A 27,970-nucleotide genomic window follows, 5' to 3' on the forward strand; every position below is an offset into this window, starting at 1 on the left:
GACCAGCGCGGACTCCGGGCAGAGTAAGCGGGGACAGGGGGGCGGGGCCTGATGGGGCGGGGGCGGGGCCTGGAGAAGCAGGGCCGGGTCAGGGAAGCGGTGAGTCAGAGAGCGGGGGGCGGGGCCTAGGTGGCCTGAGGGCGGGGCCTGAGGGCGGGGCGGGGCGGGGCAGCCTGCGGCTGGGAGGTAGGCGGGCGGAGGCAGCGCGGAGGTGCGCTGGTCTCACTGCGCTCGGCGGGTGGCTGGCGGCGGCGGCGGCGGTGACGGCGACGCGCACAAAGGCGGATTGTGGCTTCACTGGTGCTCACGGCGGGCGGCGCCGGGGCGGGGGCGGCGGGGCACGCCGGGAATCCCGGCGGGCGCGGCGCGGGCGATGAACCGGGGCCCGGCATGGCCTCTGCGCGGCCGCCGGGCCGGGCCTGTGCCTCGGCGCCCGTGCCCGCGGGGCTCCGGGTCGGGCCGCCCGCCCTCCCCGCCGCCACCGCCGCCACCGCCGCCACCCCTGAGCCTGCGGGCGGCGCCGAGGCCGAGGAGCGCTCGCTGCAGCACATGCTGCGCGCCATAGCCGAGGAGCGCGGCCGCGTCAGCCTGCGCCGCGAGGTCTGCGGCCTCGGTGAGTGGGGTCGGCGGGGGCGAGGCCGGGCGACGGGGCCGGAGCGAGCGGCGCCGGGCTGTGCGCGCCTCTGTCTCTGTCTCTTCGTGTCGGTCTGTCTCTGCGCGTGGCTCCGAGGCTCCCTGTGTGTCGCGTGTTCCTGCTTGCGCCCCCAGGTTCCCCGTCGGGGTCTTTCCTGTGCCGCCACGGCTCCGTCTCTGATTTTGGTCCCAAGAGCAGCCCGCAGGCTCAGGTCCCTGTGTCTTTCTGTTTTCCCTGTCACTCGGCGTCTCCCTCTGTTCGTCTTCCTCCTTCCTCCCCGTCTCTCTGCCAGGCCCCTTCTCCAGGAAGTCTCCGAAGCCTCGGGGCCTCAGTGCCGCTGCAGAGAGCGTGGGCACTGAATTTGGGGAGACCCTCAGCTCATCATTGCAGAACCAGGGTCCCACCGGCTCTGGGCATACCTCCCTGCAGGTGCGCCCTGGTCACTGTCCCCAGCAGACAAGGAGGGCTTCCTGAAGCCTTTGTCTTTCCGCACCTGTCAGCACCCGCCCGTTCTGCTTGACCCTTAGCTCTCACTGGAGGGACCTGTTGGGCTGTGGTCCCCTGAACCCACCCGCTTGGCAGAGGGAGCAAGGCCTGCCGCCCCCCTGGGTGCGATTCTGCTCTCAGGAGGCCCTGAGCCACAGATGTGCCAATGGGGTGAGGAGGAGTGGGGGTGTCTGATTGTTGGGACTGCAGGTGTGGGTGGGGTCTCCCGGCTCCGCGGGGTGTGAGGTCATCCCTCCCGATGGGTTGTGCCCAGACTGGATCTAGAGGGGCCCCCTCCCCGGTAGTGTCGGGTTTGCTGCTTTCTCCAGGAAAAGACCCCTCCTTTTTTCATGCGGGGGGATGACTTCATCCCACGTTGTCTGCTGCCCCCACCCCACCCTGGTCCCCAGTCTGGGCTGGGGATTTCTGAGAAGGTGGCAGCATTGTGGAGAAGGGAATGTCAGCTTTGGAGATTCTGTCAGCTCCTCCTTCATTCACCACTGGGGAAACTGAGTCCCAAAGAGCCAACGTATCCCTCTTAAAGTCACCAGGCAGCAGGGACACGGCAGCCCTAGGCCACCCAAGCCCCTCCACGGGCCACACCCTGGAGGATGGATGAGGAGAGGAAATACATTCCAGTCCTCCTTTGTGTAGGAGGCAGGCTTCAACAGAAGACACTTCCCCTCAGGGAGCAGGTCCCAGCCTGGGCCTGCCCAGGGTGCAGTTTTCCTCCGGTGCTGGGAGGGTTGGAGGTGGGGGTGCCTGCCCAGGGGTCGGGGGATGGACATGGGTTTCTCTTTCTTTTTGGAAAAGTATCACGCCTTCGTTTTGAGCAGAAATGGAAGGATCTGCGTTAATTCATTCAGCAGACATTCACAGAGTACCTACTGTGTGCCAGGCTGCATGCCAGCCCAGCGGGCCCGCCTGTCACCTGGCACAGACTCAAGTGGGAGGGGTCTGAGGGACCATCTGCTCCTGCCATTCATCCCTTCACTCAGCAGCTCTGGGCAGCCCCTCCCCATGCCCCTGTCAACATGCTCCTACCGTCCTCTGACCTCTGAGCAGCTCTCCCCTGTTGGACAGTCCCTGCCCCACAAGACTTGCAGGGCCATCCCATAACATCCGTAATAATTTGTTACAGCAGCTGGCATTTTCTGAGCCCTACTAGGTGCCTGGTGCCTTACATGTATGCTATCAGCTTGATACTAGAATACTGTCTCCATTTCACTGGTGAGGCACCTGAGGTTCAGAGAGGCAAGAGACTTCCCCAGGGACAGCCAGTGAGGCTATGGCCCAGCTGGGATTGACCCCTTGTCAGTCTGACCCCAGAGCCTACCCCCCCTCCCCCCTGGCCCCACCCCAATGTGCTAAGCCAGACCTTGCTGCACCTACTACTCTGCATCTGGGGAGAACTGCCCCTAGCAATAGGCCCAGGTGGTCATGCTGTTACCTCCCCCCACCTCCCGAGTCTCCCCGTCTTACCCCTCACCGTGCCCCACACACTCCTGAACTCAGTCTCTGCCTGCTCTGAGGTTCTGCACTTTTATGCCTGCTGTCTTCTCCAGCTGGAAGGCCAGCCCCTACTCACTGGCCCTACAAACACCTGCAGGTGTCCCCTCAAGCCTCAGCTCCAGTGCTGCCCCCAGGAGCCCTCCCTCCCCTCCCTGTGCTGCCACCTGGTTGCTCCAAATGATCGTGGCCCCGTGACGGTCTGTGTGGCTGTCTCCCCATTGGTAAACATCTAGCAGACGAATGAGAGAATTAGTTTCTGGGCTGGGCAACGATGGCTGTGGATGGTCGAGGAGAACGGAACCCTAACCTCCTAGGAGGGCTCATGGTGCTCACCTCTCATTTGTCACATGAGAAAGGGGCGAGTGTAATAGTGACTTCATGCCCAAGGTAGAGTTGGCCCAAGCACCCAAGCCGGGAACCCGGAACACCGGCCCCAAAGCACGTTTATATCCAGTGGCTCAGGAAATCCTCTCCTCTCCACTTTACAGCTGTGACAACCTGTTACATTTAGGAACTAACTGAAATCTCCCAGATTTGTGTTGTTGTTTAAAGCTCAGCGTATTCAGAACTGTGCCGCGTTCTGTGAGGTTGTTTTGAAAGTGTCAGGGAGGCCCTGGTGGAGATGCTTGATCCGGGACAAGCTGTTGTCATTTCTGAGTCACAGTGTATGTCTTTGAGCCGGGAGAGAGTGACCGCCCCCCACGCAGGATCGTCGGTTGGCTCGCATGATGAAAGGCACCTTGTAGATCCAAGCCTGACTTGAACCTTGTCTACGGTGGCCTCTGCAGCAGAAGCGTTTGTGAGCACTTGCTCCATGCCAGGAGGGGGTTCAGTGCAATCCCTGCCGGCGGGAGGGCACCGTGGAGCCCGGGAGAGAAGCCAGGAGCACAGGTGACTTAGCTGGAGCAGAAGTCCTGCTGGAAGGCGCCAGGGCTGCAGCCACTGCCAGCGGGGTCTCGGTGTTTTGTCCACAGGAAACCGCTAGTGACTCTAGGTCACACGTGAACCGAGCTGACGGGGGGCCTCCAGAATCAGCTGAAAAGCATAGTTGGCGGGGCCCAGTGCCCAGATGTGCAGTGCAGACATCTGGAGCAAAGAAGGATGTGGTCCGACACTTCTTCTGGGGCCTGGGACTTCTCGTGGGGCCTGGACATCAGCCCAAGCATGCTGTGTGACCTGCTCCCTTTCCACAGGGGCAGCATGCCAGTGACCTTTGGTTAGGCCACGCGGACATGACCTGGCCCCAGAAGCCGATGTGAGTCCCGGGGAGGCTTCCACATGACGCTGGCTGTCTTTGGGTCCTGCCTAGGCTGAGCTTTCTGGGCTGTCGCTTCCTGTCACGGAGCCTGGGGAGTTCTCCATTTGTAATGCTGTGGGATGAAAGACGTGTTTTGTGTTCCCTATTTCCCTTTATCCTCAAAATAATCCCGTCACTTAGGTATCATTATACTCTTCCCTTTGTCCTGGTGAGGAAACGCAGGTGTAGAGAGGAAGGAACATGCCCCCAGTCCCATGGCTGTGGGTGCTAGAATCTGCCTGAGGCCAAGCTCGTAGCAGAGGTGACGCGTGCGCACACCTGTCCTCAGGGCGCTGGCAGCCTGGCTGTAACAGGTGCACACGGCTGCCTGGCACAAGGTGGACTCGGGGAGGGCCCGAGTCGCCGTGGCGCTTGGGGCCACAGAGGAGGGAGCCGCTGAGGCCACGTGTTGGGCAGTGCGTAGCCCCTGGGAAGGGCTGGCGCAGGACAGCGCGTGCCCGCAGGGACGAGGCGAGGCTAGTGCTCCCTGCGGGGCGGTTGTGCCTCTCGGATGCCCGGCTCTGAATCTGCGCTGCCTTGGCCTGACCCTCCGGAGGTTTTCGGGTGTGTGACTGTGAGGCCCCCGTACCAGAGAGGCCACGCGCAGAGGACACTGCCCGCCTGCTGCGGGCCGGCCACACGGGACCTGCAGCAGGTCTCCCGGACGGGTAGGTTTTGTCACTACCCGTTTTGCAGATGAGAAACCAAGCTTCACCCAGGGTCAGGCGGCTGGGAGGTGGCAGAACCGGGGTCGTAGGGTTCCAGCTGCGGCCTGTGAGTGCAGGGAGTCCATGCCAGGGGGACGAAGGGGAAACTGCCTTCCCGTGAGCCTCTCCTGTGTGCAGACCACCCGCGTGTGCCAGGCACCTGCTGCCGCCCTGTGAGCTGGGAAAGGACCGCACACGCTCGGCCTGGGCCTCGTGTTGCTGGGTGACAGGGTGGGGCGGGGGAGTTCAGTGGGATGTGTGGCTGGAAGGGGAGACTGGGGCCCAGACACGCCACCCTCCGTCTGTGAAGGGGATGCCACAGCGTGTGCGGGGCTGCGGGGCAGTGAGGAGTGGCGGGCACAGCCGCCCAGCAGCGCGGGGCCGGCCTGAGACGCGCAGGTGCAGGGTGGGCCCTGTGCGCTGCTGCTGTTCACAAAGGACAGACGACGTGGCCCGTGCCGCACTCGGGAGCCCGGGCTGCTCTGCAGTCGCTGGGGACAGGTTTCCTGGGGCCCCGGGCCTTCCACCCCTGCGGCCTCAGGGGCGTGGGGAGGAAGTGCCTCTTTCTCAGTTCCTGGGCCTATTTTTAAGGCCTGTGGGTTCCAGCCTGTATCTGCCAGTGTGGCTCTGTCCCTGGGCAGGGACTCTGCGTCCTTTCAGAGAAACCTGTTCACGTTCGACCCCCCGCTTTAAGGGAACCGCGGGCCACAGCTGCAGGGATGTCTCCGCAAGCCAAGAGGGTGATCTGCTGTGTTGGCACCGCCCACTCCCCCCACCCCCCAGCTGGCTGTGAGGCCTGCTCTGTGGCCTCTGACTGGTCACGGCCGCTGGTGGCAGCGTCTGCTGTCCTTGCGTCCTTGCCGCCGTCCCCGCGTGCGGGGCAGGCCTGGGAGCCAGCCGAGCCCCGAGCCTCTTGTTAAATCACAGGTTCAAAATCTCCAAACAGGTTTTTCCCAATTAAAAAAGCATTACATGCACATACTGCTGGAAACTGGAAAATATAAGAAATGGAAAGAAAATTACTCATAGTTCCAATCACCCAGAGACACTTTCCACTTGGCAAAGTCTCGCTTTTCAATCTTTTTAAAGTCTTTTAAAAGAACACTTGATATTCTATAGAGTCCCGTAATCATGCTTTCTTACTTAGAATTCCTAAAACGTGTTCATGCTGTTCAAACTGTCTGCGTTATTTAAGTGACTACAACATAGTTTAACGGGTGTACCGTGATTTCCTGAATCAGTCCCGTCGGCGGGAAACTGAGCTTGCTCCAGTTTGTCGCTATTGTAAATAGCTCGCAACAAACCTCTTCATTTGTGCAAAGGTTTCCGCGTTTGCGTGACTTCTTTAGTAACCTGGGAGGCTTCACCCTGGGCTGCCCGGCCCGCCCGGCCCAGGAGACAGCAGACGCCGGGCCGCGGGTCCAGGGTGTCAGGCATTCTGGGAGCAGGCCTGATTCTGAGAGGCCCCCTCTGGTTGGCAGCTCCCCTCCAGGGGTCTGGGGTGACCCAGCAATTTGCTTGCGGTCTCCTGGCTTTGACTCGGTCGGGCAGCAGAATGTCCTCTGGGTTACAACCTGTGCTGGGGGGAGCTGGCCCGGACAGGAAGGACCCGGAACTCAGCCAGCCTAACCGAGTCGCTGTACCCAGGGAGGCGAGGCTCGGAGGACCCCGACAGAGACAGGCCGCAAGGGCCAGAGTGCGGACCAGGCCCTCCCGCCTGCGGCCCACCCGTACCGACAGGCGGCAGGGCTGCGTTTTCTTACCTCCCGCGTGCAGGACCGGGGCCGGGCGGGCGTGTGGAAGGGAGAGGGGGGCTCCTGCACGGCACTGCCAGGACCCGGCGGGGCTGGGGGGCGGGGGTGTTGCTGGTGGTCCCGCAGACATGGTGTCTGAGCTCCCAGGTGTCAGGCCACCGGCCCAGGAAGGACCCTCTGCGCACTTGGCCAGGCAAGGGGAGCATCAGCTCAGTTTGGGAGGTGCCCCTCCCCACCCCCCACTTTGTAGAAAGGGAATCTAGTACCTGACAACATTCAAGACAAACACCAAGCTAGCTTGAGTTTTTAAAAAGATATATACTGATTGGTGCGGCTCAGTGGGTTGGACATCACCCTGCGAACTGAAAGATCGCCGGTTCGATTCCTGGTCAGGGCACACGCCTGGGTTGCGGGCAGGTCCCCAGTAAGGGCATGTGCAAGAGGTGATCGCTGCTTCTCTTGCACATCAATATTTCCCTCCCTGTCTGTCTCCGTCCTTCCCCCCTCTCCAAAATAAACAAATAAAATATTTTTTTAAGAAGCAACCAATGAACGCATAAACAAATGGAACAACAAATTGATGTTTCTCCGCCTACCTTCGCCCCTCGCTCTAAAGATCAATAAATTTTTTAATTAAAAGAATATAATTTTTTGCCTCCTTTGAATGACCAGTGAATTCTTGAGAAATGTCTATTGGCAAAGTGAGAAGGAGGCTTAATTTTTATTTTTATTTTTTTTGTCTTGTGAATAGAGTTGCTGTTACTGTTTACCTTTAATATAAAAACCCTTTGCTTTGGGGTGGGCATTGAGTCTTGAAAAACACTATTTATATTGGGACGATTTTTCCGGCAGAGAGAGTGAGAAGAGCAGAACACACCCCCTCTTTCCGAGAAGCGGGTGCTGTTACTGAGATAGTTAGCAAAAGGCGACTTTTACAAAGTGCTCCGCCTGCCGTCCCGTGCTTGGGTTCAGGGGCCGCAAAAGTCAAACAGGAAGAAGCAGAAATAGGAAGAATGACACCGCTCCTCCCCAGAGACGGGAGAAAGGGCACAGAGCTACAGTATCTCGGTCGGGCCTTGGGCTTCACACCCGCCCGGCCCCCAGCTCTGCCTGCAGGTCCTTCCTGCCGATCCGCAGCCTGTTTTGGCTGGAGCCACCTCAGGGGATCTGGAGACTGTGCACCTGCCAGGGAGACGGGCGCAGGGTTGCAGATTCCTCCAGGCCCGGGGAGGAGGGGGGCCACCCCCGATGGCAGCGGGCGCCGTAGCTGTTGCTCAGCCACTGGGACCCTCACTCCTGCAGCGACACCCACAGAGCCTGCGTGAGTGCGTGCTGCCCAGGTGCAGGGCGAGGGCGCCCTCAGCCAGGGGCTCCACGCTGGGATCTTCCCTGAAGTCCGGTCGGGCCACTTCTCTCCCGAGGAGGGTTGGAGCCGGAGCAGCCACCACCTCCTGTTATTGGGTGCTTGGTGCTGTGTCCTTCCCATGGCCACCCTGTGACCAAGGGGTGTGTCCCCGTTGTCAGGTGGAGGGGATGAGACTCAGAGAGGCTGAGGCTTTGGGATCCAGGTGTTCTGCCCGCGTGGCCGTGGCCTGTGGCCTGTCCATTCTCACACTCGCCTGTCCTTTGCTCCCAGGAGAGGCGTGTAGAAGAGGCGGTAGCGAAGGGAGATGCGTCAGGAGGCTGCGTGGAAGTGGGCATTTCTGAGGACCCGCATAGCAGGGGACAGGAACTGAGCGAGGGAACCATGGTCCCCAGCTCCCTTGCGTGGGAAGAATGGGAGAACGGCCTCTGGGGCGGGTGGGGTGGGTTCGGATTGTTTAGTTCCCAGCAGGAGGGTGCTAGCGGACATTGGGGACAGGACAGCTGAAGGCCCTGTTGTCTGTGGGTGTCCAACCAGCGGCCCCAGAGGCCACCGGGACGGGGCGCAGGCCACGGAGGTGAGCGGCACCGGCCCTTTCGCTGGGCTCTGGGCGGGGTGGGCTGGCCCAGCAGGGTCCCGGCGGAGGTGAGTGCGCAGGTACACTCCCGTGGCCTGAGTCCCTCTGGCTGGGACGCAGGGAGCTGGTCGCAGCGGCGGGGCCCTGAGCATCTCCTGCCGCGCTGGCCTAGGCCCCCAGGGTCCGGGCGCATGCCTCACGCATGCAGCACCTTGGGGTGGAGGCGGGGGGTGGGGGGGTGCCGGCAGGCCGGTGACCGCACGCAGTTGGGGAGCGTAGGGGAGGCGGGAGCCGAGGTGGCCGGCCACAGCCCCTGCCTGGGAGCCACGCCTGTGTGGTGCGCCAGGGAGTCTGCGCCATTACTCGGAAGAGCAGGTGGTCGGGGAGGCCCCTGAGGTGTCAGGCCGTGGGGTGAGCTGGGTTGGAACAGGGCCGCGGTGATCAGGGGCTCACGGGGGGGGATTTAGGTGTGGAGCTGCGGTCTGGCTTGGTAACTGCTCAGGCGGGATCCACGCTCTCGGGGAGCAGCTGGGGGGGAGCCCGGTGTCTGCCCTAGGGCTGCAGGGTCTGCAGGCGCACTGTCTGGGAGACCCTGGGGGGTTGATTGCTTTTGGGAACTGCGGGCTGAGGGCGGCTCTGGCAGAGCCCCACCCTGCGAAAGCGACCTGGAGGTCGGGGTCGGGGCTCCCTCCTCGGTGTCCGCAGGGCCTCACGCGGCGCCTGACGCAGGGCAGGCTCTCGGGGTGGGCGCCGAGTGACCGCCGCCTGGATCCCAGCCCCAGCTCCCAGGCTCCCCTCGCTGGGTCACCTGCTCAAGGCTTCGCTCTGCTGGACTGAAATGACCCCAGGACGTGGTCTGAGGGCTGTCACGGCACTGCGCCTGTGTGAGACAGGGTCGTGGGTCAAGTCATGGCTGTTGGCGTCCTTGGGGCGAGTGTCACAGCTGCTGCGTGTCCCCTGAGCACGCAGGACACTGGGGTTTGTCACAGTCCGGTGTTTGTTCTACACACGCTGACTTCCTGTTGCGGGCCCTGCCCTGTGCTGGGTCAGAGGTCACCCTGGTGGGGAGGACGCTCAGTCAGGCAGTGAGGAACAGGTACGACCAGGCCACGCGTCACACTGGGTGGGAGCCTGGCTCTGCCACGTCCTGGCCATGTGACCTCGGACAGGTGACTCAGGACCTTGGCCTCAGTTTCCTCATCGGTTAAAGGAAGGTAGTGATTTTATCCCACAGGATCTTGGCGAAGGTCAGAGGAGGTGGAGCAGCTCAGGTGAAGACCTCGAAGTGGACGGAGGGCTCGTGTCGGGGCGGGTCGGTGGGGAATGGACCCCAGGGAGGGGCAGCTGAGCCCCTCTCACAGGCAGGTCGTTCTGGGCCGCGGCCCCGAGCGTTTGGTCAGGGAAAGAGGCTGGGGCTGGAGTATGGGGTCCACACCTCCAACTTCTGCGGGCCTCCTGGAGGGGCTGGTTCGTCTGGCGGAGGGGCGGGACTTGTCGCTGAGGAAGGCGGGGAGCCAGGCCTGGGTGTCTGGCTGGTCCCGGTCCAGACAGCCCCACACTCCCCGTGGGCTGGCACAGAGCACCCTGGGGCCCGGTCTTGCTCACGTGGGGACCGGTCTGACAAGTCCTTCCCCATCCTCAGGACAGCCAGGCCTCCCTGGGCAGCCTCTTTGTCTTCTGGGCCCTGAGGGAGTGTCTCTGGCCCGCAAGGCCACTGAGAGGCACGGGTGCTGAAAGGCCTATTGAGGGGTCACAGAGGCCTATTCACGGGGCCCAGGCTGCTGCCTTGGACGCTCCCCAAAGAGGACACTTGACACTCACCACCCCCACCTTGTGGGAGGCCGCGCCAGACAGAGGCTACTCCCGAGCCAGGCCCTTGTTCCGACGGCCTGGGAACGGGCAGTGGGCGTCCTGTTTCTGTGGGTCAGGGCCCTCCGTGACCACTCTCCCCACCGCAGAGAGACTTCCCTCTCAACCCCCCTCTGCCAAACCCTTGAGGGGCCCCCAGGCCTCTGAGGACCCGCACAAGGCCCCCGACCCAGAGAGGGGCTCTCCGACGTCTGGTCGTCTGCCGCCCTGGCTTCCACTCAGCTCCCGGGGCCTTGGTTCCCGCCCTTGGCCCCCCCGGGCACCCCCACCGTGGGCCTGCAGTGCCTGGGCCCCCTTTGCCCACTGAACTCACACTTGGGAGTCCTCGGCTGGGTCCCCTCCTCGGGGGGCCTCCCTGACACCCTGACACCCTGCCCAAGGCCAGCGCTTGTCCCTCGCCCAGGAGGCCGCCCCACGGGCCTGCTCCTTACTGATAAATCCTGCCCCCACCCCCCACCCCCGCAGCATTTGCTCCGGGGCCGGACTCTGCCAGGCGCTGCTCACCACTCGCTGGCCCGTCCCCAGCACTGAGCAGTGTCTGACCGTGGCCCTGGGAGATGGACGCTCACCGGGCCGAGCAAGGCGTGAGCGGATGGGTGCGCGGTGCGGCCCTGACATTCCGGTCCGCTGCAGACACGCCGTAATCATGACCTAATTTTGCCCACGTGGGCGTGAGACCGCGGAAGCGCCGCCGCGTGGAAGCATCTGCGGGTCCTGCCCTGGGGACTCCTTCCGTTCACCGCCCACTGTCAGGTGCATGGCCCACCCACCCCCACGCCCATGAGCCTGGACGGCCACAGGGGTTCTGATCAGGGAGAGGTAGGGTTTTCTGGGTTTCCTTGACATCCCGCGTTGTGTGAAAGGCCGGTGCTTCCTTTGCTTCCGTCCGCGCTGGGTCCTTGGCCGTCGGACGCCACGTAGTGCGCGTTAAACGCGTCAGCCGTCACACGGGCGCCGGTGGTTGTCCAGGGTGTTTGCTTTTTCCCTCTGTGGGTTTGTTTCTCTTTATGAGGGTTTTATGTGGTTTATCATTATTCTCTTTAAAAAGAAAGATTTTCTTTATTTGTTTTTAGAGAAGGGGAAGGGAAGGAGACAGAGGGAGACATACATCGGTCGCATACCCCCAACCTGTGACCGGGACCTCATCCCAGGCCTGTGCCCTGACTGGGCACAACCTGTCGCTTCGCGGAGCAACGCCCGGCACGCTGAGCTCTCTGTCCCCTCTTCGATAGGTTTTGTGTTTTACTTCGAAAGCCTTTTCTCTCCGAGAGAATAAAAAAATGAACTCGTGGTTTATTGTTTTATGATTCTAGTTACAACATTTAAAAGTCCTGATCTTTGTGGAATTAATTTTGGCCTGAGCAGGGACTCAGCCTTCTCTTTCTCCTCTGCTACCAGTCGTCCCAAGACGAATTGTCATAGACTCGTCCTCACCTCACTGAAGTGCCGTCGGTACGAACTAAACCGCCGTGTCTTGCTTCTGTGTCTGCAGTTCCGTTCCGTCGGTCTGTGCAGTGACGTCCCGTGACCCCTCCCCTTCACTTACCACTTAGTTCCTTTCCCTTTGCCATTCGCTTACCCAGTGTTTGTCGTCTCCTGTGGGTCAGACGCTCTTCTGTGACCCAGGTGTGCGGCAGCGACCTAACGACCAAAGAGGGAAGCTGTTCACGCCTTCACGGAGCCGTGCGCTCTCTGTTCACGAGCTCGGTGCTGGCAGAGCGGGGCAGACACGGCTGCCCGTGTTTGTAAATACACCCTCACCGGGGCACGGCCACGCCAGGTCCCTTATGCGGCACCGCGTCCGCGTTTGGCGTTGAGACAGGACCGTGTGGTCTGCAGAGCCTGGAGTCTTCTCTTCGGAACTTCACAGTCCGTAGGAAAGCCTGTGCTCTGGCATGTCGTGCCCAGGGCCGTGGGGAAAAATGACCAGGGGCAGTTGGGGTGGGGGTTGCAGTTTTTAGCGGGGTGCTTTGGGAAGGCCTCCCCGAGAGGGCAGAGGTTTGAGTAAAGAGCCCGAGGGGGGCGAGGAAGTGAGCCTCCTGGAGGATTTTGAGCAGGCAGGTGACGAGAACTGGTTGACGCCTGGGGTCCCGTGGGGAGCAGGGACAGGAACATAGGACAGGGCAGCAGCGTGGCCTGGGTGGAAAGTGCTCGGATCCCAGGTGTGTTTGCAGGCGGAGTGGGTGCAGCGGCGCAGAGATAAAGTCAGAGGGCTCTGCAGGGAGAAGGAAAAGTGGCGGCCAACGCAGACGAGCCTTGGCGTGAACAGAGCTGTCCGGGAAAACGAGGGCTGAAGGGCTCCTGTTGGAATCAGCTTCTGACGAGATAGTAGCTGGGGGTGGGGGGGGGGGGCCTGGGGGTCAAGGGAAGCTTTCGGTTTGTTTGCAAAGTTGGGTGAGTCTTCAGTATTGTATTTGTGTGGGTTCTTTTGGTTGCAAGTGAAGAAACCAGTCCATAGTCCAAAGTCACTGGCTCACAGGCCACCAGAACCTCAGACCTCCGGCCTCCAGGGTAATAGCAACGCCCAGTGCTACGGACGGGGTGTCCGTGTCGTCCCCCCTCCACCGCCCTGTCCTGCTCGTTCTCAACGTCCCTCTAGCCGTCTCCTCCTGCAGGTCGGCCTCCTGCACCAGCGGTCGCGGCGCTCAGCAGCCCTGGGTGTCCCGTCCGCAGCCCCGGAGGGCAGTGGGTCGCTGGGCTGCCCGTGACAGGACTGACCTTCCTGGTATGTTTCAGCACTGCCAGGAGTCACGTGTTATTCGTCACCTGAACTACAGATGTGCAGCGACGATGAGGAGAGTCCTCCCGTGGGCCCCTTCTTGTATTCCCAAATTAAACCCTGCTTGGTCGTGGCAGACCCTCTCGGGGGGCTGGTGGAGTCTGTTTAAAATTGCAGAGTTTTATGTTCGTGTCCAGGAGTGAGAGGAGCCTGTCATTTTCTCCGTGTGTGTGTGTGTGCTGCGCACACTGTTTTTGGAATCAATGTGACGCCTCCTTGTTGAAAAGAATTTGCAAGTTTCTTGGGCTCTGAAAATGTGTGAGTAACACTGGCGCGCTGTTTCTTGAAGACGTGGCAGAATTGTCCTCGGAAACATCTCAGCCTGCTACTGCAGTGAGGTTTTCTGGGAGTAGCTCTTGGACAGTGTTTTCTGTCGTAATACATGACCACCGTTTTTAATGGCTGTAAACTTTCAATTAGAGTGTTACCGTGACTTAACCTGTGTGGTTCGATGGCCTAGAAGAGGCTAGGGCCGGGTCTCGAGCAGTGCCTTCTAACTCCGGTTCAGGCTGACGCCAACGGTCCGGTTAAGGGAAGACGACTCCAAGTTATTCAGGAGCAGCAGCAGCCTTCACTCAGCCTTCACTCGGAGTTTTATGAAGTGCCCGGTGCTGAACTCAGCACCTTGTAGAATCTCGTTTGGTCTTCATAGCAGCTGCGGGAGGGAGCTGCTGATCTCCCAATTTCATTGATCAGGAAACCACGTGTGAGAAGTTGAGTAACTTACCCAAGTCGGCGATGATCAAGAATGTGACTCGGGCCCACTCCTAAACTCTGGTCGGACGGCGCCTCGCCCTGGCCCCACGCTGGGGTTGCATTAATGCGGAGAGCCCGTGGGTGGGGACGCTGCCTTCATCCGTGGTGTGCAATCGAAGGCCCCCCTCCGTGCAGAGGAGTGCCGTGGTGTGACCGCGTCTCACTGCCCCTCGCTTCCCGCGCTGCGCTGGGCCTGCGTTTCATCCGCACCGAAGGCCAGACGTCCCGCCAGCAGAAGAGGAGGACGTGCCTCGTCATGGCGCTTGGCAGCCCCCCTGCAATCTCTGAGGTCCGCCTGTGCTGCTGACATGTGGAGACCCTTGTCACCTGCTCAGCGTCGCCCAGGAGACAAAACCTGTGGCGGCCAAGTCCCAGAGCACAGGTGGGGGTGAGGGAGGCGCGGGTTCTAGTCATCATGTAGCTCGGTGCCCCTTCGCCCCAGAGCCGCTGTCTCTAAAGGCTCTTCCAGTTCTGAGGTCCGAGCGCTGTGGCTGACAGAGCTGTCACCCACTCGCGGCAGGGGAGCAGCGGGTCCCTGCGGCCCCGTCAGGGCTGGCAGGTGTCAGTCGTCCTGACGCAGCCCGTCATTCACGGACTGTGTGTGCAGACGTGTCTGCTTTCTGAAATGTACTTGCAGCCCCAGATCAGAACTCAGGTGAGTTGCGGACGTGCAGAGCAGTGAGACCCTGGAGTCGCCTGAGACTAGCGTCCCCAGCCGAGGTGGCACGGAGGGGCTCTGCCTCCCGTCTCAGGGCCTCCTGTAAACAAGGGTCCTGTGGCTGTGTACAGAGCGCCCCGTGTTGGCAGTTCTGTGCTTCACGCTGGGGGTTTGCCGTTTGAAATGGCCACGAGCTCAGTGCCAAGTGCCGTCTTGTCCCAGGCCGGTGACAGCTGGGACGGAGAGACTGCACCTGTTGGATGAGCTGCATCCGGGCCCGGGTCACAGTGCTGCTGGCCTGCGGGTCCCTGTCCGTGGGCCCGCCGTGCACTAACTAAGGTGTCTTTAAGCAGAAACCCAGCTCAGAGAGGGGCACGTGTGGGTTGGCTTGAAGGAATCGTGGCCTGTGTTCCCCTGAGGAGCCGCAGTTTGGGATTGACTGATGCAGGGTGTGTGGCCACTTGATAGAACTTAACTCCGGGGAACAAGGACAGATGCAGGCTCTGCCGGCCCGGGACCCCAGCCCAGCAGGGAAGGCAGGAGCTGTCCGTGGTGCTGCGCACTGGCCGCGGCCCTCCTTTAGGGCATCCACTGGGCTCCTGGGCCGGGAAAACCTGCTGCCCTGGAGGCCGGGCGGCAGGGAGACCGACGGAGAGTCTGGAGGCTCGGGAGCTGTCCCCCGGGGGGTTTGCTGCTGGCCCGCCACGGGGAAGGAGGCGGGGAGGAGGGGTACCTGTGGGAGAGACAGCGCCGATTTCACAGGGCACCCACAGTTGCTGCACCGCGTGACATGGGGACGTTGGAAGGTTCTGGATGCGGTGAGCTTGTCCGAGCAGCCACGCTGCCACCAGAGACGGGGAACGGAGCAGTGCAGAGGGTCCCGTGAGTCCCTGCTCTGTCACTAATAACATAGGAAGCATCTTCGTGTATGAGGCTTCAGTTTCATATTTTTTTATTTCTCTTCCATGTGGCAGATTCATAGAATTAAGAAAATGTTCATTTGATTTTCACAAAGAAAATAATGATTTTTTTTAACAGTTTTATTTATTTATTTTTAGAGAGAGGGGAAGGGAGGGAGAAAGAGGGAGAGAAACATCAATGTGTGGTTGCCTCTCATGTGCCCCCAACTGGGGACCCGGCCCGCAACCCAGGCCTGTGCCGTGATCAGGAATCGAACCAGCGCCGCCGTGGGAGGTGGCAGGACGGGGACGAGCCCTGGCCTGCAGCCTCTAGAGGGCAAGGACGGGTGCTGTGGGAGAACTGCGGATTTTGTTCTGAGTTCAGTGGGAAGCTTCTCAGGGGGGACAGGGAAGGTCTTTAAGGATCCTGTAGCTCGGTGTGAAAGGCGGACTGTCGGGGCAAGAGCGGAAGCGGCACGTTCGTGTTTTATCCGGGAATACCCACAGCCCCTTCGCTTAACTTTGCGTGGGATCTGTCGTGACGTGACGTGGGCAGTGCTTGTCGTGAAAGTGGCAGGAACCTCAAAGGGATGATGCAGGCAGCCTGCTTGGCTCCAGGGGCGCTGGGGTCCGGAGATGGCTGTGTGTCCTGCAGGCTCTGCCTTTGCCCCGAGACGTCTGTTAATCAGGGTGGCCTGGCCCCAGCCTGAGAAGGCTCTTCTGTTTCCTCCCTGGGGAGCCAGGCAGTGCGTGGGTGGGCTGGGCCCAGACTGCCCCACAGCCCAGCAGAGGGCAAGGTCAGAGCCAGGGAGCTAGGCAGTGCGTGGGTGGGCTGGGCCCAGACTGCCCCACAGCCCAGCAGAGGGCGAGGTCGGAGCTGCGCTGGAGCCTCGGCTCAGCTCTTGGGTGGTGATGTGGCAGAAGGGGACCGAAGCTGGGGTTTTCTCTTGGCCTCAGTCCTCCAGACCCTGGTGGTTCAGCCCCGGGAGGAGGGGGCTCGGGCCGTGAGTCAGGTCACCTGGCCAGTCCTGGTTGGGCCTGGGACCGGCCTGTGAGGGCGAGCAAGGGTCCCTGCAGCAGCTGGTCCTTGGGTCCCCGTCTCTAAGGATAGGGATTGGGTCAGCTCCTCCCCACACTGAAGTGTGAGCAGCAGGTCACAAAGGTCAAGTGTCTCTGGGCAGAGAGCAAGGGCCAGCGGGGACCGGATTTCTGAGTCTACAAGACATCACTCTGGAGTGTGTCTTGAAATGTCCTTGGATCTGTCTAGAAAGGGAGGAAAGGGAACCCATCTTGCCGGCCCCTCTCTGTGCAGCAGGGGCTCGTCACGCCCTGGTCTCCGCCAGCCCGCATTCAGTCCACTTTCCCCACAAGGAACTGGGGGTCAGGCCCCGCTGCTTGCCAGCTGTCACAGAGCCACTGGCTGTGCTGGAGTGGAAACCCCGGTCTTCCCTCCCCGAGCCTGGGGGCCTTTTCTCTTCCTGCAGGAAGCATTAGCATAGACTTATTTACCATAAAGAAATACTGTTTGTCAAAAAAGCAGAGTCCCCTTGAAGATCAAGCAAGGTCTGCAGCGCAGGTGTGGGGGGTGTGCGCGGGCAGGAGGGTGGCTGCCCCTTTAAGTGGGGCTCTCGGTGGGGGTTGCTGCAGCCGGGGTGGGGGTGGGGGATGTGGGTGGAGGGTGGTGCCTGTCTGGTGACGGATGGATCTCCCTTCCAAAGCCCTTCCCGCGCCAGCCCATATATCCCCGGTGACGCTCCCTCTCCTTAGCTCTTTCCTTTTCAGCGAAGCTGCAGACTCATCCTCGGGCTGGAGCCCGCCCGGCTGTGCAGCTGGGAGCTGGGGCTTCGGGCCTCCTGGGAGGTGTCCTTGAGCCTCTGGCTGCCCCGTGGTGGGGGTAGTGGGGGAGAAGGGGGCTCTGGACAGCACAGAGCCCGGGCAGAAATGCAGGTTGAGGGCGGGGCGGGGAAGAAGGGGGACAGGGCTTGGCCAAGGCCACACGATGGGGGCCAGGTTGACTCGTCCCTTCTCACTGCTCTCTGGCCCCCCCCTGCAGGGTATGTCAAGGATGACCGCATCGCCTTCTGGACCTGGATGTTCTCCACCTACTTCATGGAGAAATGGGCGCCGCGGCAGGACGACATGCTTTTCTACGTGCGCCGGACACGGGCGTTCGCGGGCGGTGAGGGCAACGTGGACGCGAGGAAGGTGAGTGAGTGACCCCCAAGCATCCCTGCAGGCTCTGCTCTTGGTGAGTGGGGTGGACGTCCTGGTGGTCCTCATGCATGTCAGAAGCAGGAAATGAGGTTCACTGAGCACCTACTACGTACCAAGAATCATGTGCTTGCTGGTGGTGGGACGTGCTGGGCGTGGTGCACACTGGTAACCTTCATGTTGACCCTGAGAGGTTGCAGTACTGTGATCGGACCTCTGAGGACACTGAGCTTCAGAGGCCAGGTGATTTGACCAGCATCTCATAGTTAGTCAATAAATGGTAGAGCAGAGCCTTGACCCCGGAGTCCAGGGTCCTCCCGGGCCAGGACAGGGTGACCTGACATGGTGACGATGATGGTGGTGGTGACAACCACTCACTGACCCGAGACCATGGACCACACACAGTGCTGAGCTCTCTACTTCTTTTCCTTTCTAAAAAAGACTTTATTTTTAGAGGGAGGGGAGAGGAGGGAGAAAGAGAGGGAGAGAAACATCAATGAGTGGTTGCTTCTTATGCGCCCCCCCACTGGGCACCTGGCCCACACCCAAGGCCTGTGCCCTGAGTGGGAATCGAACCGGTGACCCTGTGGTTTGCAGGCCAGCGCTCAATCCACTGAGCCACAGCAGCCGGGGCCCCACTTCTTGATCGCGCTGTGTCCTCCCAGCAACTCATCAGGGCCAATGTTATCACCCTTCTTACCGGTGAGGAAACCGAGCACGCACTCAAACATGAAGTGACTCACCTCACGTCTTTCGTCCACTGAGTTAAAGTGTGTAGAGAAGTTAATGAAACAAAGTTTGCATGTTTCCTTCTGGTTTTGTGTAAGCTTTAGTTGTTTGTAAGATGTTCAGGCAGCCTGTCAGCCAAACGTGGAAACGCGTGGGTTTCCGTTACACACCCACCGCGGGAGGAAGCTCCGGAGCTCGCAGCCCGCCTGCTCCAGCCCGGGGCTCGGACCCCCGCGGGGCCACGGCCGTCAGCGGTGGCGTGTACGCCGAGCGGCTGGAGCCCTTGCCCGCCGTGTGCCTGCTCTCTGAGCCTGACTCACGCAGAATAGGTTTTCGGCAAATGGGCAGGCCTGGTGTCTGCTGCAAAGGGGACACAGTGACTTCCCTGCCGTGTTGGTCCTCTGCCTGCTGGTGGCAATACAGCTGGTCTGGCCGGGTTTCGTGACATGTAGGGAGACCCAGGGGTTGGCCTCGGTCCCCTGGCATTCAGCTGGGAGGTGCAGGCATCTGGTGGTGTGGCTGTGCTGTCACTGTGGCCCAGAAGGGTGACCGAGTGTGGCAGATACACGTGCAGTGTCCACAGGAAGGGCAGTGGTCAGCGGAGCCGCTGGGTGAGAGGAGCCTTACAGCGACAGGTGCCGCCCAGCAGCGGGGCCGTGGCCCAGACGGGGGCCCGACGGTGTGTAAAAGCCCCACGCGGTCAGGTGTCGCCGCAGGTTCCGTGGGGCTGTGGTGTGGGGGGGAGGGGGCAGATCGCAGGGACGCCGAAGCCGGGCCCAGGAGTTAGGTGCTGGCCCCAAAGCCCTGGGGAACCATGGACCCCAGAAAACTGAGCAAGGGGACGGGGTCAGTTGCCCTGAGCAAGCTCTCGGGCGATGGGGAGAGCAGAACCCGGAGGCTGCCCAGGGCTGGCGGCTGGTGGCTGAGCCGGGAGGGGGGCAGGGTGCAGAGGGGTGCTCAGGCGGTGCCGCACTGAGGCAGGGGGGCCGGGGTGGGCGAGGTGCCCCTGTGGGAGCGGTCGGCAGCAGCGGAGCTGAGCACTGGACGGGCTGAGCCCGCTGGAGGTGCCCGTGGCCGGGGCTTCCGGGCAGCGGGTTGCCTCTGAAACGCAGCCGAGCGCTCAGGGACGGAGGCAGAGGTTTACGGCCATCGGCCCGACATGGCCCCTGCGGCCCCGGGAGCCGCGGGAAGAGGAGGGAGCCGAGGAGGGTGAGCTCGCGTGGCGTTACAGGGAGGGGGGACAGCGAGCGGCCGGCCAGGGGTGTGGGGCGGGGGTGCGTGTGTGTGCGCGCGCGTGTGTGCATGTGTGTGTGTGTGTGCATGTGTGTGCGTGTGCATATGTGTGTGTGCGTGTGCGCGCGCAGGCGCTGCGCCGGGGGCTCCACGGACGGGGGCCTGAGTCACGCGGCTGTCCCTGGCGTTTGAGAGCCAGGAGAGGCCCGGCTCCGGCCGGGCTCGGCCTTCCTAGCCTGTCCCGTCGGTCCCTCTCCGGGAGGGCAGGCGGGGGGAGGGGCGGGCAGCGTGGCTCTCACCCGGGGTCCCGGGGTCCCGGGCCGAGGGAGGCGCGGCAGCTGGCCCTGTCCTCGGGGAGCCCCCAGGTCCGGGGACAGGCCGCGCGGCCAGTGGCGCAGAGCGACGGTGCTGCGATGGCCGCAAGAGTGGGCAGCAGGGGAGCCGCCGCGGAGGCGGAGATGATGGCCCGCCGGGGGCTGGGCCACGCTGCAGGCCGGCCCTGTGCTGTCTGGCCACGGGGTCTGGAGGGCAGGGGGCGGGCAGCGATGTGATGTGAGGAGGCCCCCTGGGTTGAGGGGCGCAGGGTACGCGGGGAGGGGATGTGGGAAAACCCGATGGCAGCTTCCCAGGCAGCTTCCCGCCCCCGCCATCCGACAGAAGAGAGGAACCCAGTGCGCAGGCGCTCTGCGGCCCCCTGCCGCGCCTGCGCACTGCGGACCCTCTGCGGCAAGCCCAGGCTGCTTCCCGCCCCCTTCCATCCTGCAGCCGACCGAGCTGGTACCCAGTCACCATAGCAACCGGCGGGCTTCCTGCTCTAGCGGGGGAGAGTGGATGCGTTGGGGAGCAGGGCGTGAGTGGGCCAGGATGCTGCGATCCCACGCCCTCCTGCAGGGCCCCAGGGACCACCTCGGAGGCTCAGTTCCTGGTTAATGAACTCTGGGTCTCCAAGCTGGAGACTGAGGCGAGGCTGGAGTCTTGTCTGGGTAAACACTGCCGGGTGCAGGGATCAGGGCGGCAGTGCCAGGCGCCACCGTGGCGCTGACGCGCGTCTGCCCTGCCCCTCACAGCTGGCGGAGACTGAGCCCGAGGTGGAAGTGGAGGTGTACCGGCGGGACTCCAAGAAGCTGCCGGGCCTGGGAGACCCGGACATCGACTGGGAGGAGAGTGTCTGCCTGAACCTCATCCTGCAGAAGGTACAGGGCCGGTGGGGAGGGGCTCCAGAGCAGAGCAGTCGGAGGTGCCGAGGGACAGCAGAGCCCTCCACGCACCTGGCCTGCGCTGTCTTGCAGCTGGACTACATGGTGACATGCGCTGTGTGCACACGTGCCGACGGGGGCGACATCCACATCCATAAGAAGAAGTCCCAGGTGAGCCACGGGACCGAGCCCCCAGGCCTCCCACTTGCTAGCTCAGCCCAGAAATGGTGGCCCCCTGACTGCCCAGTGTTTGTTTTGAGGAGGCAGGTCCCCTCCTCACTTCCCTGCTCCTGAGGTGGGCGGCTGGTTCCAGAAACCCATGAGCACTCGGTGTCCTGTGTCCGGTGCTCGGGGCACAGAACCAGGTCATCCCGCGCGGCTCCTTCCAGGTGTTCCCTCTGGCTTCAGCTGGCTCTGGGCAGAGTGACCTCAGTGACACCTCCCACCCAGTTGAGTGGCTCTGGGCCAGGGTGCAGGGTGGGGCCTCACTCTGTCCTTACATCTCCTTCCTTTCAGCAAGTGTTTGCATCCCCCAGTAAACACCCCATGGACAGCAAAGGGGAGGAGTCTAAAATCAGCTATCCCAACATCTTCTTCATGATTGACAGCTTTGAGGAGGTGAGCGCGTCTCCCATCAGGCTCCCTGGTCAGAAGCTGCTCTCCTTCAGGCCTCACCCCCTGGCACAGCGATGGGGGTGGCTGGGAGCAGGGACGGGTCTGGACTCCTACCAACAGGGCCCCCACTCTGATGCTGAATGTGTGGCCGGTGAGCCCCCCAAGCTCGGATCTTCAGTTGCCCCACCTGTAAAATTGTGGTCAGCCGTCCTACTCGCCTGCAGGGTCAGAGATGAAAGGGCCATCGAACGCCCACGCAAGGGCTGCCCCAGCTGGAAGGGTCATCGTTAGGGTCATTAAACGCCCACGCTGCACTGGCTCGGGATCCTAGGGTGTCGGGGTGGGGCTTCAGAATCACCCTGGCCACGCTTTTGTGAAGGTTGGGAAACCCGGGCCCTAAGGCAAAGGGTGACTCAAAGGAAACAGGTGCTGGAGGAGTCAGCCAGCCGCGTCCCACTCAGGAGCTGCCCGCACCAGCCCAGCAGCGGCTGGCGCCCGAGGGAGGGCGTGGCTCCCAGGGAGGGGGCGTGGCTCCCAGGGAGGGGGCGTGGCTCCCAGGGTCTCCTGGATTGGATGGTGCCTGGGAGCCCCGCAGGCTCCGGGGGCTAAGTGCTCCTCCAGCCTCAGACAGGTCGGTAGTGGTGGAGCTGAGATTTGAACCCGAGGTGGTCTGTCCCTGCACACAAGCTCTGAAGGTCAGGGTGGGGCTGGGCGTCACGGCCTGAGTGAGGGAGGCCCCAGGACGGCCCGTGGGGACAGCCCTTGCCAGCTGTCTAACTCCTCAGCCTGGGGTGTGATGAGGGACCGTGTCCCCCCAGGGAATACGGTCTGGCGCCCCCTGCTGGACCCCTTCCCCCCACCCCACTCCCGTCGTTAGGCGGTCCCTGTGCCCCTGCCGGGCTCAGCAGAGGGCGGGAGGTCTGGGGGCCATGGGTACCCCGTGCCTGTGGCCCCAGCCCTCACCTGCGATGCTGAGTTTTCCGAGCAGCGCTCCCGGGCGGCCCCGGGCCGGGGAGGGGTGGAGGGTAGCTGACTGGGCTGTGGCTGGGCCCAGGTGACCAACCGTGGATGTCCCCTCCCCACCTTGCGCCCACACCAGGTGTTCAGTGACATGACTGTGGGGGAAGGCGAGATGGTCTGTGTGGAGCTGGTGGCCAGCGACAAAACCAACACGTTCCAAGGGGTCATCTTCCAGGGCTCCATCCGCTACGAGGCGCTCAAGAAGGTGTATGACAACCGCGTGAGTGCTGGGCGCGCAGGGGCAGCCCCGCTCAGGTGACCCTGGCCCCGCTTCATGTGACACTCTTCATGGCCACTCCGAGTGACGACACTGTGTGGTCGGCCCTGGCCGCTGACCTGAAGGCAGCAGACCCAGGGACGTGGCATTCCTCTGGGCTGGGCGCCCACTAAGGCTCACCTCCCCTCGGAACGTGGGGGCGGCAGGTTCTTGGGGGCGGGGCTGTGTTCCCAGGCTGGCTTTGGGCCTGCTGTGGGCGGGGGTCCTCAGGCAGGGACCGGAGTGACAGTTGGCTCAGTAGTGATGGGACTCATCCGTGAGGGATGGCCGTCCTGGGTGCTTGTGGCCCCAGGGAGAAGCCTGTCCCACCAGGCTGGCTCAGGCCATCTCCCACCTGCCCACAGGTGAGCGTGGCCGCCCGCATGGCACAGAAGATGTCGTTTGGCTTCTACAAGTACAACAACATGGAGTTTGTGCGCATGAAGGGGCCACAGGGCAAAGGCCACGCGGAGATGGCAGTCAGCCGTGTGTCCACGGGTGACACGTCCCCCTGCGGGACAGAAGAGGACTCCAGCCCAGCTTCACCCATGCACGAGCAGGTAAGGGCTGCACCGCGTGGGCAGGGGCCTCCTGTCCTTTGAACCTGCTTCCCATCATCTCCCTGAGCCTTACAGCCCCGAGTGAGGTAGGTGTCACTGTCCCCATCTCTGGTGAGGAGGCCGAGGTTCAGAGAGGGCAAATCACTTACCCAGGGTCACACAGCAGGTTAGTGCCGCTCTCCTGAGCTGTCGCTGCAGCCAGACTGAGTGCACCAGTCCCGGTGTCTCCTTCGGTGGGCCTGCTCGGCAGGCGCGGGCAGTGGTGGTGTGCCCAGGGGAGTGAGGGGGGGCAGGGCTGAGCTGGCCCCCGGCCTGTTCTGGGAGGCTCGCCCGAGTGCACAGAGGCCCTGGGGACTCCCAGCTCTGCTCTTTGCCCTGCCCGGTTCTTTACAAGGAGGTGAGCGCCTGCACTGCTGGGGGAGAAGTGAGCCGTCCCATCCCCGGCCCTGGGAGCCCAGGGTGGCCGGACTTGCTTGCGCTGCCTGCCCCAGGTCACATGACTCTGGTGTGACAGCACCTAAGCCTTGCAGCCCTGCGCTTTTCTAGGCCCCCCTCTGCCCCCAGGAGTAGGAGCCGGGGTCAGCGGCAGCTGGTTCTCAGAGCCTCCAGGGAGACCTGGGGCTCCGGCAGGGGCAGCCCTCAGCCCACTGGCTGCGTGGCCCTGCTTGGGCCTCCTAGAGCGGGAGCCGTGGGAGAGGACAGGCAAGTTAGCACGCCCGGGGCGGAGGGCGAGGCGCGTGGGCGGGGATCCAGGGCGCTGCTCCCGTGACCTGGGACAAGTCTCTCCCCTCTCGGAGCCTCAGTCTGCTCACTCGGAAATCGGCTGAAAACGCCTGCCCCCTTCAGTGTGGGGAGGCTCCGGGGAGCTGGGCCCTCGGGTGTGCCCTCCTCAGGGGCGGCCGCTGTGCTGTGCCTGCTCCCCGGGGGCCCCCCGGAAAACGACAACAGGGTGGCAACAGTGCGTTGGTGCCGATGCGCCGAGACCGCAGGACTGTGCCTGCCGCACGCTTAATGCTGTCAGACTGTGCTGACCAGGGGCGGCCCTCTCTACCGTCTCCATGCGTTTCCTGTTGTGTGTCTTCTGCGATGGGTGTGCGTTGTGAGCAGAACAACATAAACGGCGCTTTTCTGTGAAGACGGGTGGGAGCTCCAGGCAGGGCCTCTCTGGTCACTGCAATAGAGGGCGTTTTTATTTCTGGCTCATTTCTGAGAGTAGGAGCCTAATTTTCCTCCCTGGTCCTACTGGCAGCTGAGACCCCGACAGTGTCTATGTGAGACCCTCGTGGAGTTGCGGCCTGGGCTCTGGGCTAGACAGCCCCGGGCGCCAGCCCCAGCCAGCTGTTTGCTGAATGACACAGCTGCGCCCCGGAACCTGCCTGAGCCCTGGCTCTGCCATCGGTCCCGCGGGAGCGGGAGCCTCGCCCTCCCAGAGAGGCTGGGGCCGAAGCAGGCTGCTTGTGCAAGGCCCTCGCCAGTAGCAGGGAGGCCCTGGGGTCAAGGGGCGGGATTTGCCAGGGCCCCACCGCTGTCCGCTGTCCACGGCAGGGCCTGACCTGGGGGCTGCCCAGGCCCCCCCACCTCTGTGCTCACTGTTGCTTACCCTCCTTTTCCAGGGGGGTCATTTGGAACCAGGGATGATAAATGCAGATTCTGTGTGTATTGTGGTTTCTGGTGTCTGTTTTTTATCTTTTAAAAACCTTCCCTGACTTGTGGGAGGACCATCTGGAGACAGCAGCCACCAGGACTTTGATGGACGTCGGAGCCATGACGAAGAGGCTGACGGGGCTCCCGAAGTCTCAGTCCCAGCTCATCTTGTTCCTCAGATTCTTGTTTGCATGGGGAGGAGGGAGGAGATGGGCTAAGTTCCCTCTGCCTGGAACGCCCTTCCCCCCCTTCTTCACCTGGCGAACTCCTACTCGTCCTTCAAGACCCAGCTCGAGCGGCAGCTCCTCCAGGAAGCCTTCCCTGATTTCTCAGACTTTGCTTTTGTGCTCCCCCGTATCCTGTGCCTCTTTTTCTGTCTCAGCAACCAACATGTGCAGTCTGTGGTTGTCACTTTTCGAGTCTGTTGCCCCCAGCAGACTGTGAGCTCCTTGAGGGCAGGGACCAGTGTCATGTGCCTGTCTGTGCCCTCCTGGTGCCGAGTGGATATGGAGAATGTTTGGTGAACGGAACAGTGTGGTTAGAAAGGAGAGAGGAAGGGACCGCTTAGCCGTTGCATATCTGTGAAAGAAAGCTGGGGTGAGGGGGCTGGGGGTGCATTAGCTAAGAGAAGAAATCGGGGGAAGATCCCAGCCTTAGGGGCGGGGGACCCGAGTTGCAATCCCAGTGTTGCCGTCATCCTGCGGGGTGGTCTTGGACAAGTCTACTCTGCTGTCCGCCTTAGCTTCCTCATTGCCCAGTGGGGTTAATATTGAGTCCTGTCTTGTGGAAGGTCCTGTGGGTTCGTGGGCTGTGGCAGGCGCTTGGCCAGCATCAGCAGCCGGTCTCTGCACTTGACTCATGTCAGTGTTGGGGGCCCACAGTGGGGCAGAGCCAGCGGCCAGGCCCTCCCCCAGGCCCCTGAGCGGAGCCACTGACCATGGCCCGCGTCCCCTCCCCTCCACCCCTCCAGCCAGGCGCCCCCCCCCCCCCCGAACCTCTCGTTGGGTTTAGCTTGAGGGCAGGAGATGAGTGGGCTTTGGGATCCCCGGTGGTAGGCGGGCTGCCCTGGTGACTGCTGCTCTTTGTCCCCAGGTGACCTCCTTCAGTACACCCCCAACCCCGGAGCGGAACAACCGGCCCACCTTCTTTTCCCCGTCCCTCAAGAGGAAGGGGCCCCGGAACCGGATCGCCGAGATGAAGAAGTCGCATTCGGCCAACGACAGCGAGGAGTTCTTCCGGGAGGAGGACGGTGCAGGTGCCCTGGCCCGCCCTGCCCTGAGGCCGCCTCGGGCACTGGGGTAGAGGGCGGGGCTTGTCCGGGTCGGGGTGGAGCTGGAGCGGTGGACAGACAGGTCCCTGCCCTATTCAGAAAGTGATGCCCGAGCGACAGTTCGCACACAGTTTTGGGGCTTCATGCCCTGGCTGGTGTCCCAGTCTGACGGCTCCACACAGTGGGCCGGGAGCATGTGCCAGGGACAGCTGGACTCTGGTGCCCTCGTGCACCTGCAGCGTCAGGGCTGCTGGTTTTCCTCCTCAGTGCCCTGACCCGGGGGGCTTCAGTGGGGGTCCCCGGGGTGCCGTGCACGCTGCGCCACCATCCTCAGGGCCTGTGGGGCCCCGCCTGGCAGGCAGGGGCTCCCTGCACGTTTGCTGGTTGAGTGACAGGTTGAAAGGCCCATGGCTGGGGCTATGACCTTGAGTGGCTCCGCCCACCAGCACCCAGAGGTGGAGGGCCCTGCAGACCCTGGCCTTGACTGCCCTTGGTGAGCTCAGGAAGTGCCCTCCTCATCTCGGCCCGTTCCCACACGTGTAGGAGAGCGCTGATAGCCACCCCACCTGTCGTTCCGGGTGACCCATAGACTGGGTGGCAATGACGAGTCATTCTAGCCTTGCCATGTCCTGCAGGCTGGTGGTGCCTAGTTCCAGGGACGGGGCCGCAGGGGAGCAAAGAAGGAGCAGTGCGCCAGTGTGCCCGACCCCGCTAGGGAGACTCCAGGACAGCAGGGGGGTCAGGAGAGCCCAGAGGGGTGGGTGCTGTCCCTGAGGGATAGGGTCGGGCAGATGTCACAGGCCTGAGTAGTAACGCACCCAGCGGAGGGCAGAGCTGGGCCAGGAAGGAGTCCCGCACAGTGGGAGGTGTTCCCACTCCCTGACCGGCCCCCTCCCCTGTAGCTGATCTGCACAACGCCACCAACCTGCGGTCTCGGTCCCTGTCGGGCACGGGGCGGTCCCTGGTCGGGTCCTGGCTGAAGCTGAACAGAGCGGACGGCAATTTCCTTCTCTACGCACACCTGACCTACGTCACGTTGCCACTGCATCGGATCTTAACAGGTAACGCTGTCGGACGTGGAAACCCTGATTCCGGGGCCCGGGCCCCTGAGGCCAGGTCATGGGGCTGCCCGACCCTGTGTCCTTCCAGGTCAGGTCTCCCCGTTCGCACTTCATGTGGGGCCTGGGGCAGCTGTAGGCCCTAAAGGGGTCCCTTGTGCAGCGCTCTAGCAGTCCCCCAACCCCCGAGCGGCCACAGGCCCTGGGCGTGCATCCCTGTGGGTGACGGAGCCCTGGGGCCTGTCGCCGTAGCAGTGAGGCTTGTGAGGCTGGAGGAGAACACGTGTGTGAGTGACTCAGCGTGACGGTGTGAGGCCGTCGTCAGCGTAGCGCTCGGGGTGCCAGGCCCCTTGTCTCAGCTGCCCCCAACTTGCACCCTAGACATCCTGGAAGTTCGGCAGAAGCCCATCCTGATGGCCTAGCCGTGCGCGGAGCCCGGCCCTGCCCGGCCCTAGGAGTGCTGCCAAGTGCCTACCTGCCCACCGCCACCGGGGTCTTCTGTGACGGCCCAGCGCCAGCGCCGGGCGGGGCCGCGCGCCCCCTGGGGCCAGGGCCGACTCCATGAACACCAGCCCAAACTGAAGTGCCTCTTCTCCTCCCCGCTGGCTCTGCTCCTGCCCCGCGCCCCCCAGCCATCGCCCCCGCCCGTCTCTGGAGAGCCCTCCGCCCAGAGAGGACCACAGACACCGCGAGGCCACAGGAGAGGGAGGAGCATGCCGCGTGGCCAGCCCTGCAGGCGGCAGGCGGGGCGCGCCCAGCTGGGGCGCTCGGGGCGGCCGCCGTCCGCGCCTCTGGAGGAAACGGTTTAGGATTCTGCAGTGCCGTGCCAATGAACTTGAGCATCCGAGTTGGTCCTGATGGGCCTGTCCTCCCTGGCTTGGACCTAA

General features: G+C 62.7%; 1 protein-coding gene across 1 annotated transcript; it reads left to right on the forward strand.

Moving 5' to 3' along the window:
* Positions 1-375: 375 nt before the first annotated feature.
* On the forward strand, positions 376-27,970 carry KIAA0930 (KIAA0930 ortholog). Its single transcript, XM_090272265.1, has 10 exons — positions 376-613; positions 17,345-17,496; positions 20,532-20,657; positions 20,754-20,831; positions 21,177-21,278; positions 22,375-22,515; positions 22,917-23,111; positions 25,848-26,010; positions 26,928-27,086; positions 27,465-27,970. The coding sequence occupies exons 1-10, from the start codon at positions 391-393 to the stop codon at positions 27,503-27,505; spliced, it is 1,380 nt and encodes a 459-aa protein (XP_090128391.1). The 5' UTR covers positions 376-390; the 3' UTR covers positions 27,506-27,970.

Source organism: Furipterus horrens, unplaced genomic scaffold (genome assembly GCF_987537825.1).
Source record: "Furipterus horrens unplaced genomic scaffold, mFurHor1.1.pri manual_scaffold_4, whole genome shotgun sequence".
NCBI classification, from domain to species: Eukaryota; Metazoa; Chordata; class Mammalia; order Chiroptera; family Furipteridae; genus Furipterus; species Furipterus horrens.

Excerpts from the sequence above, each read along its gene's own strand:
- KIAA0930 (XM_090272265.1), top strand. The coding sequence starts at position 391 with ATGGCCTCTGCGCGGCCGCCGGGCCGGGCCTGTGCCTCGGCGCCCGTG. Across the intron at positions 614-17,344 it reads CCGCGAGGTCTGCGGCCTCG|GGTATGTCAAGGATGACCGC; the intron begins GTGAGTGGGGTC and ends CCCCCCCTGCAG. Across the intron at positions 26,011-26,927 it reads CCGGGAGGAGGACGGTGCAG|CTGATCTGCACAACGCCACC; the intron begins GTGCCCTGGCCC and ends CCTCCCCTGTAG.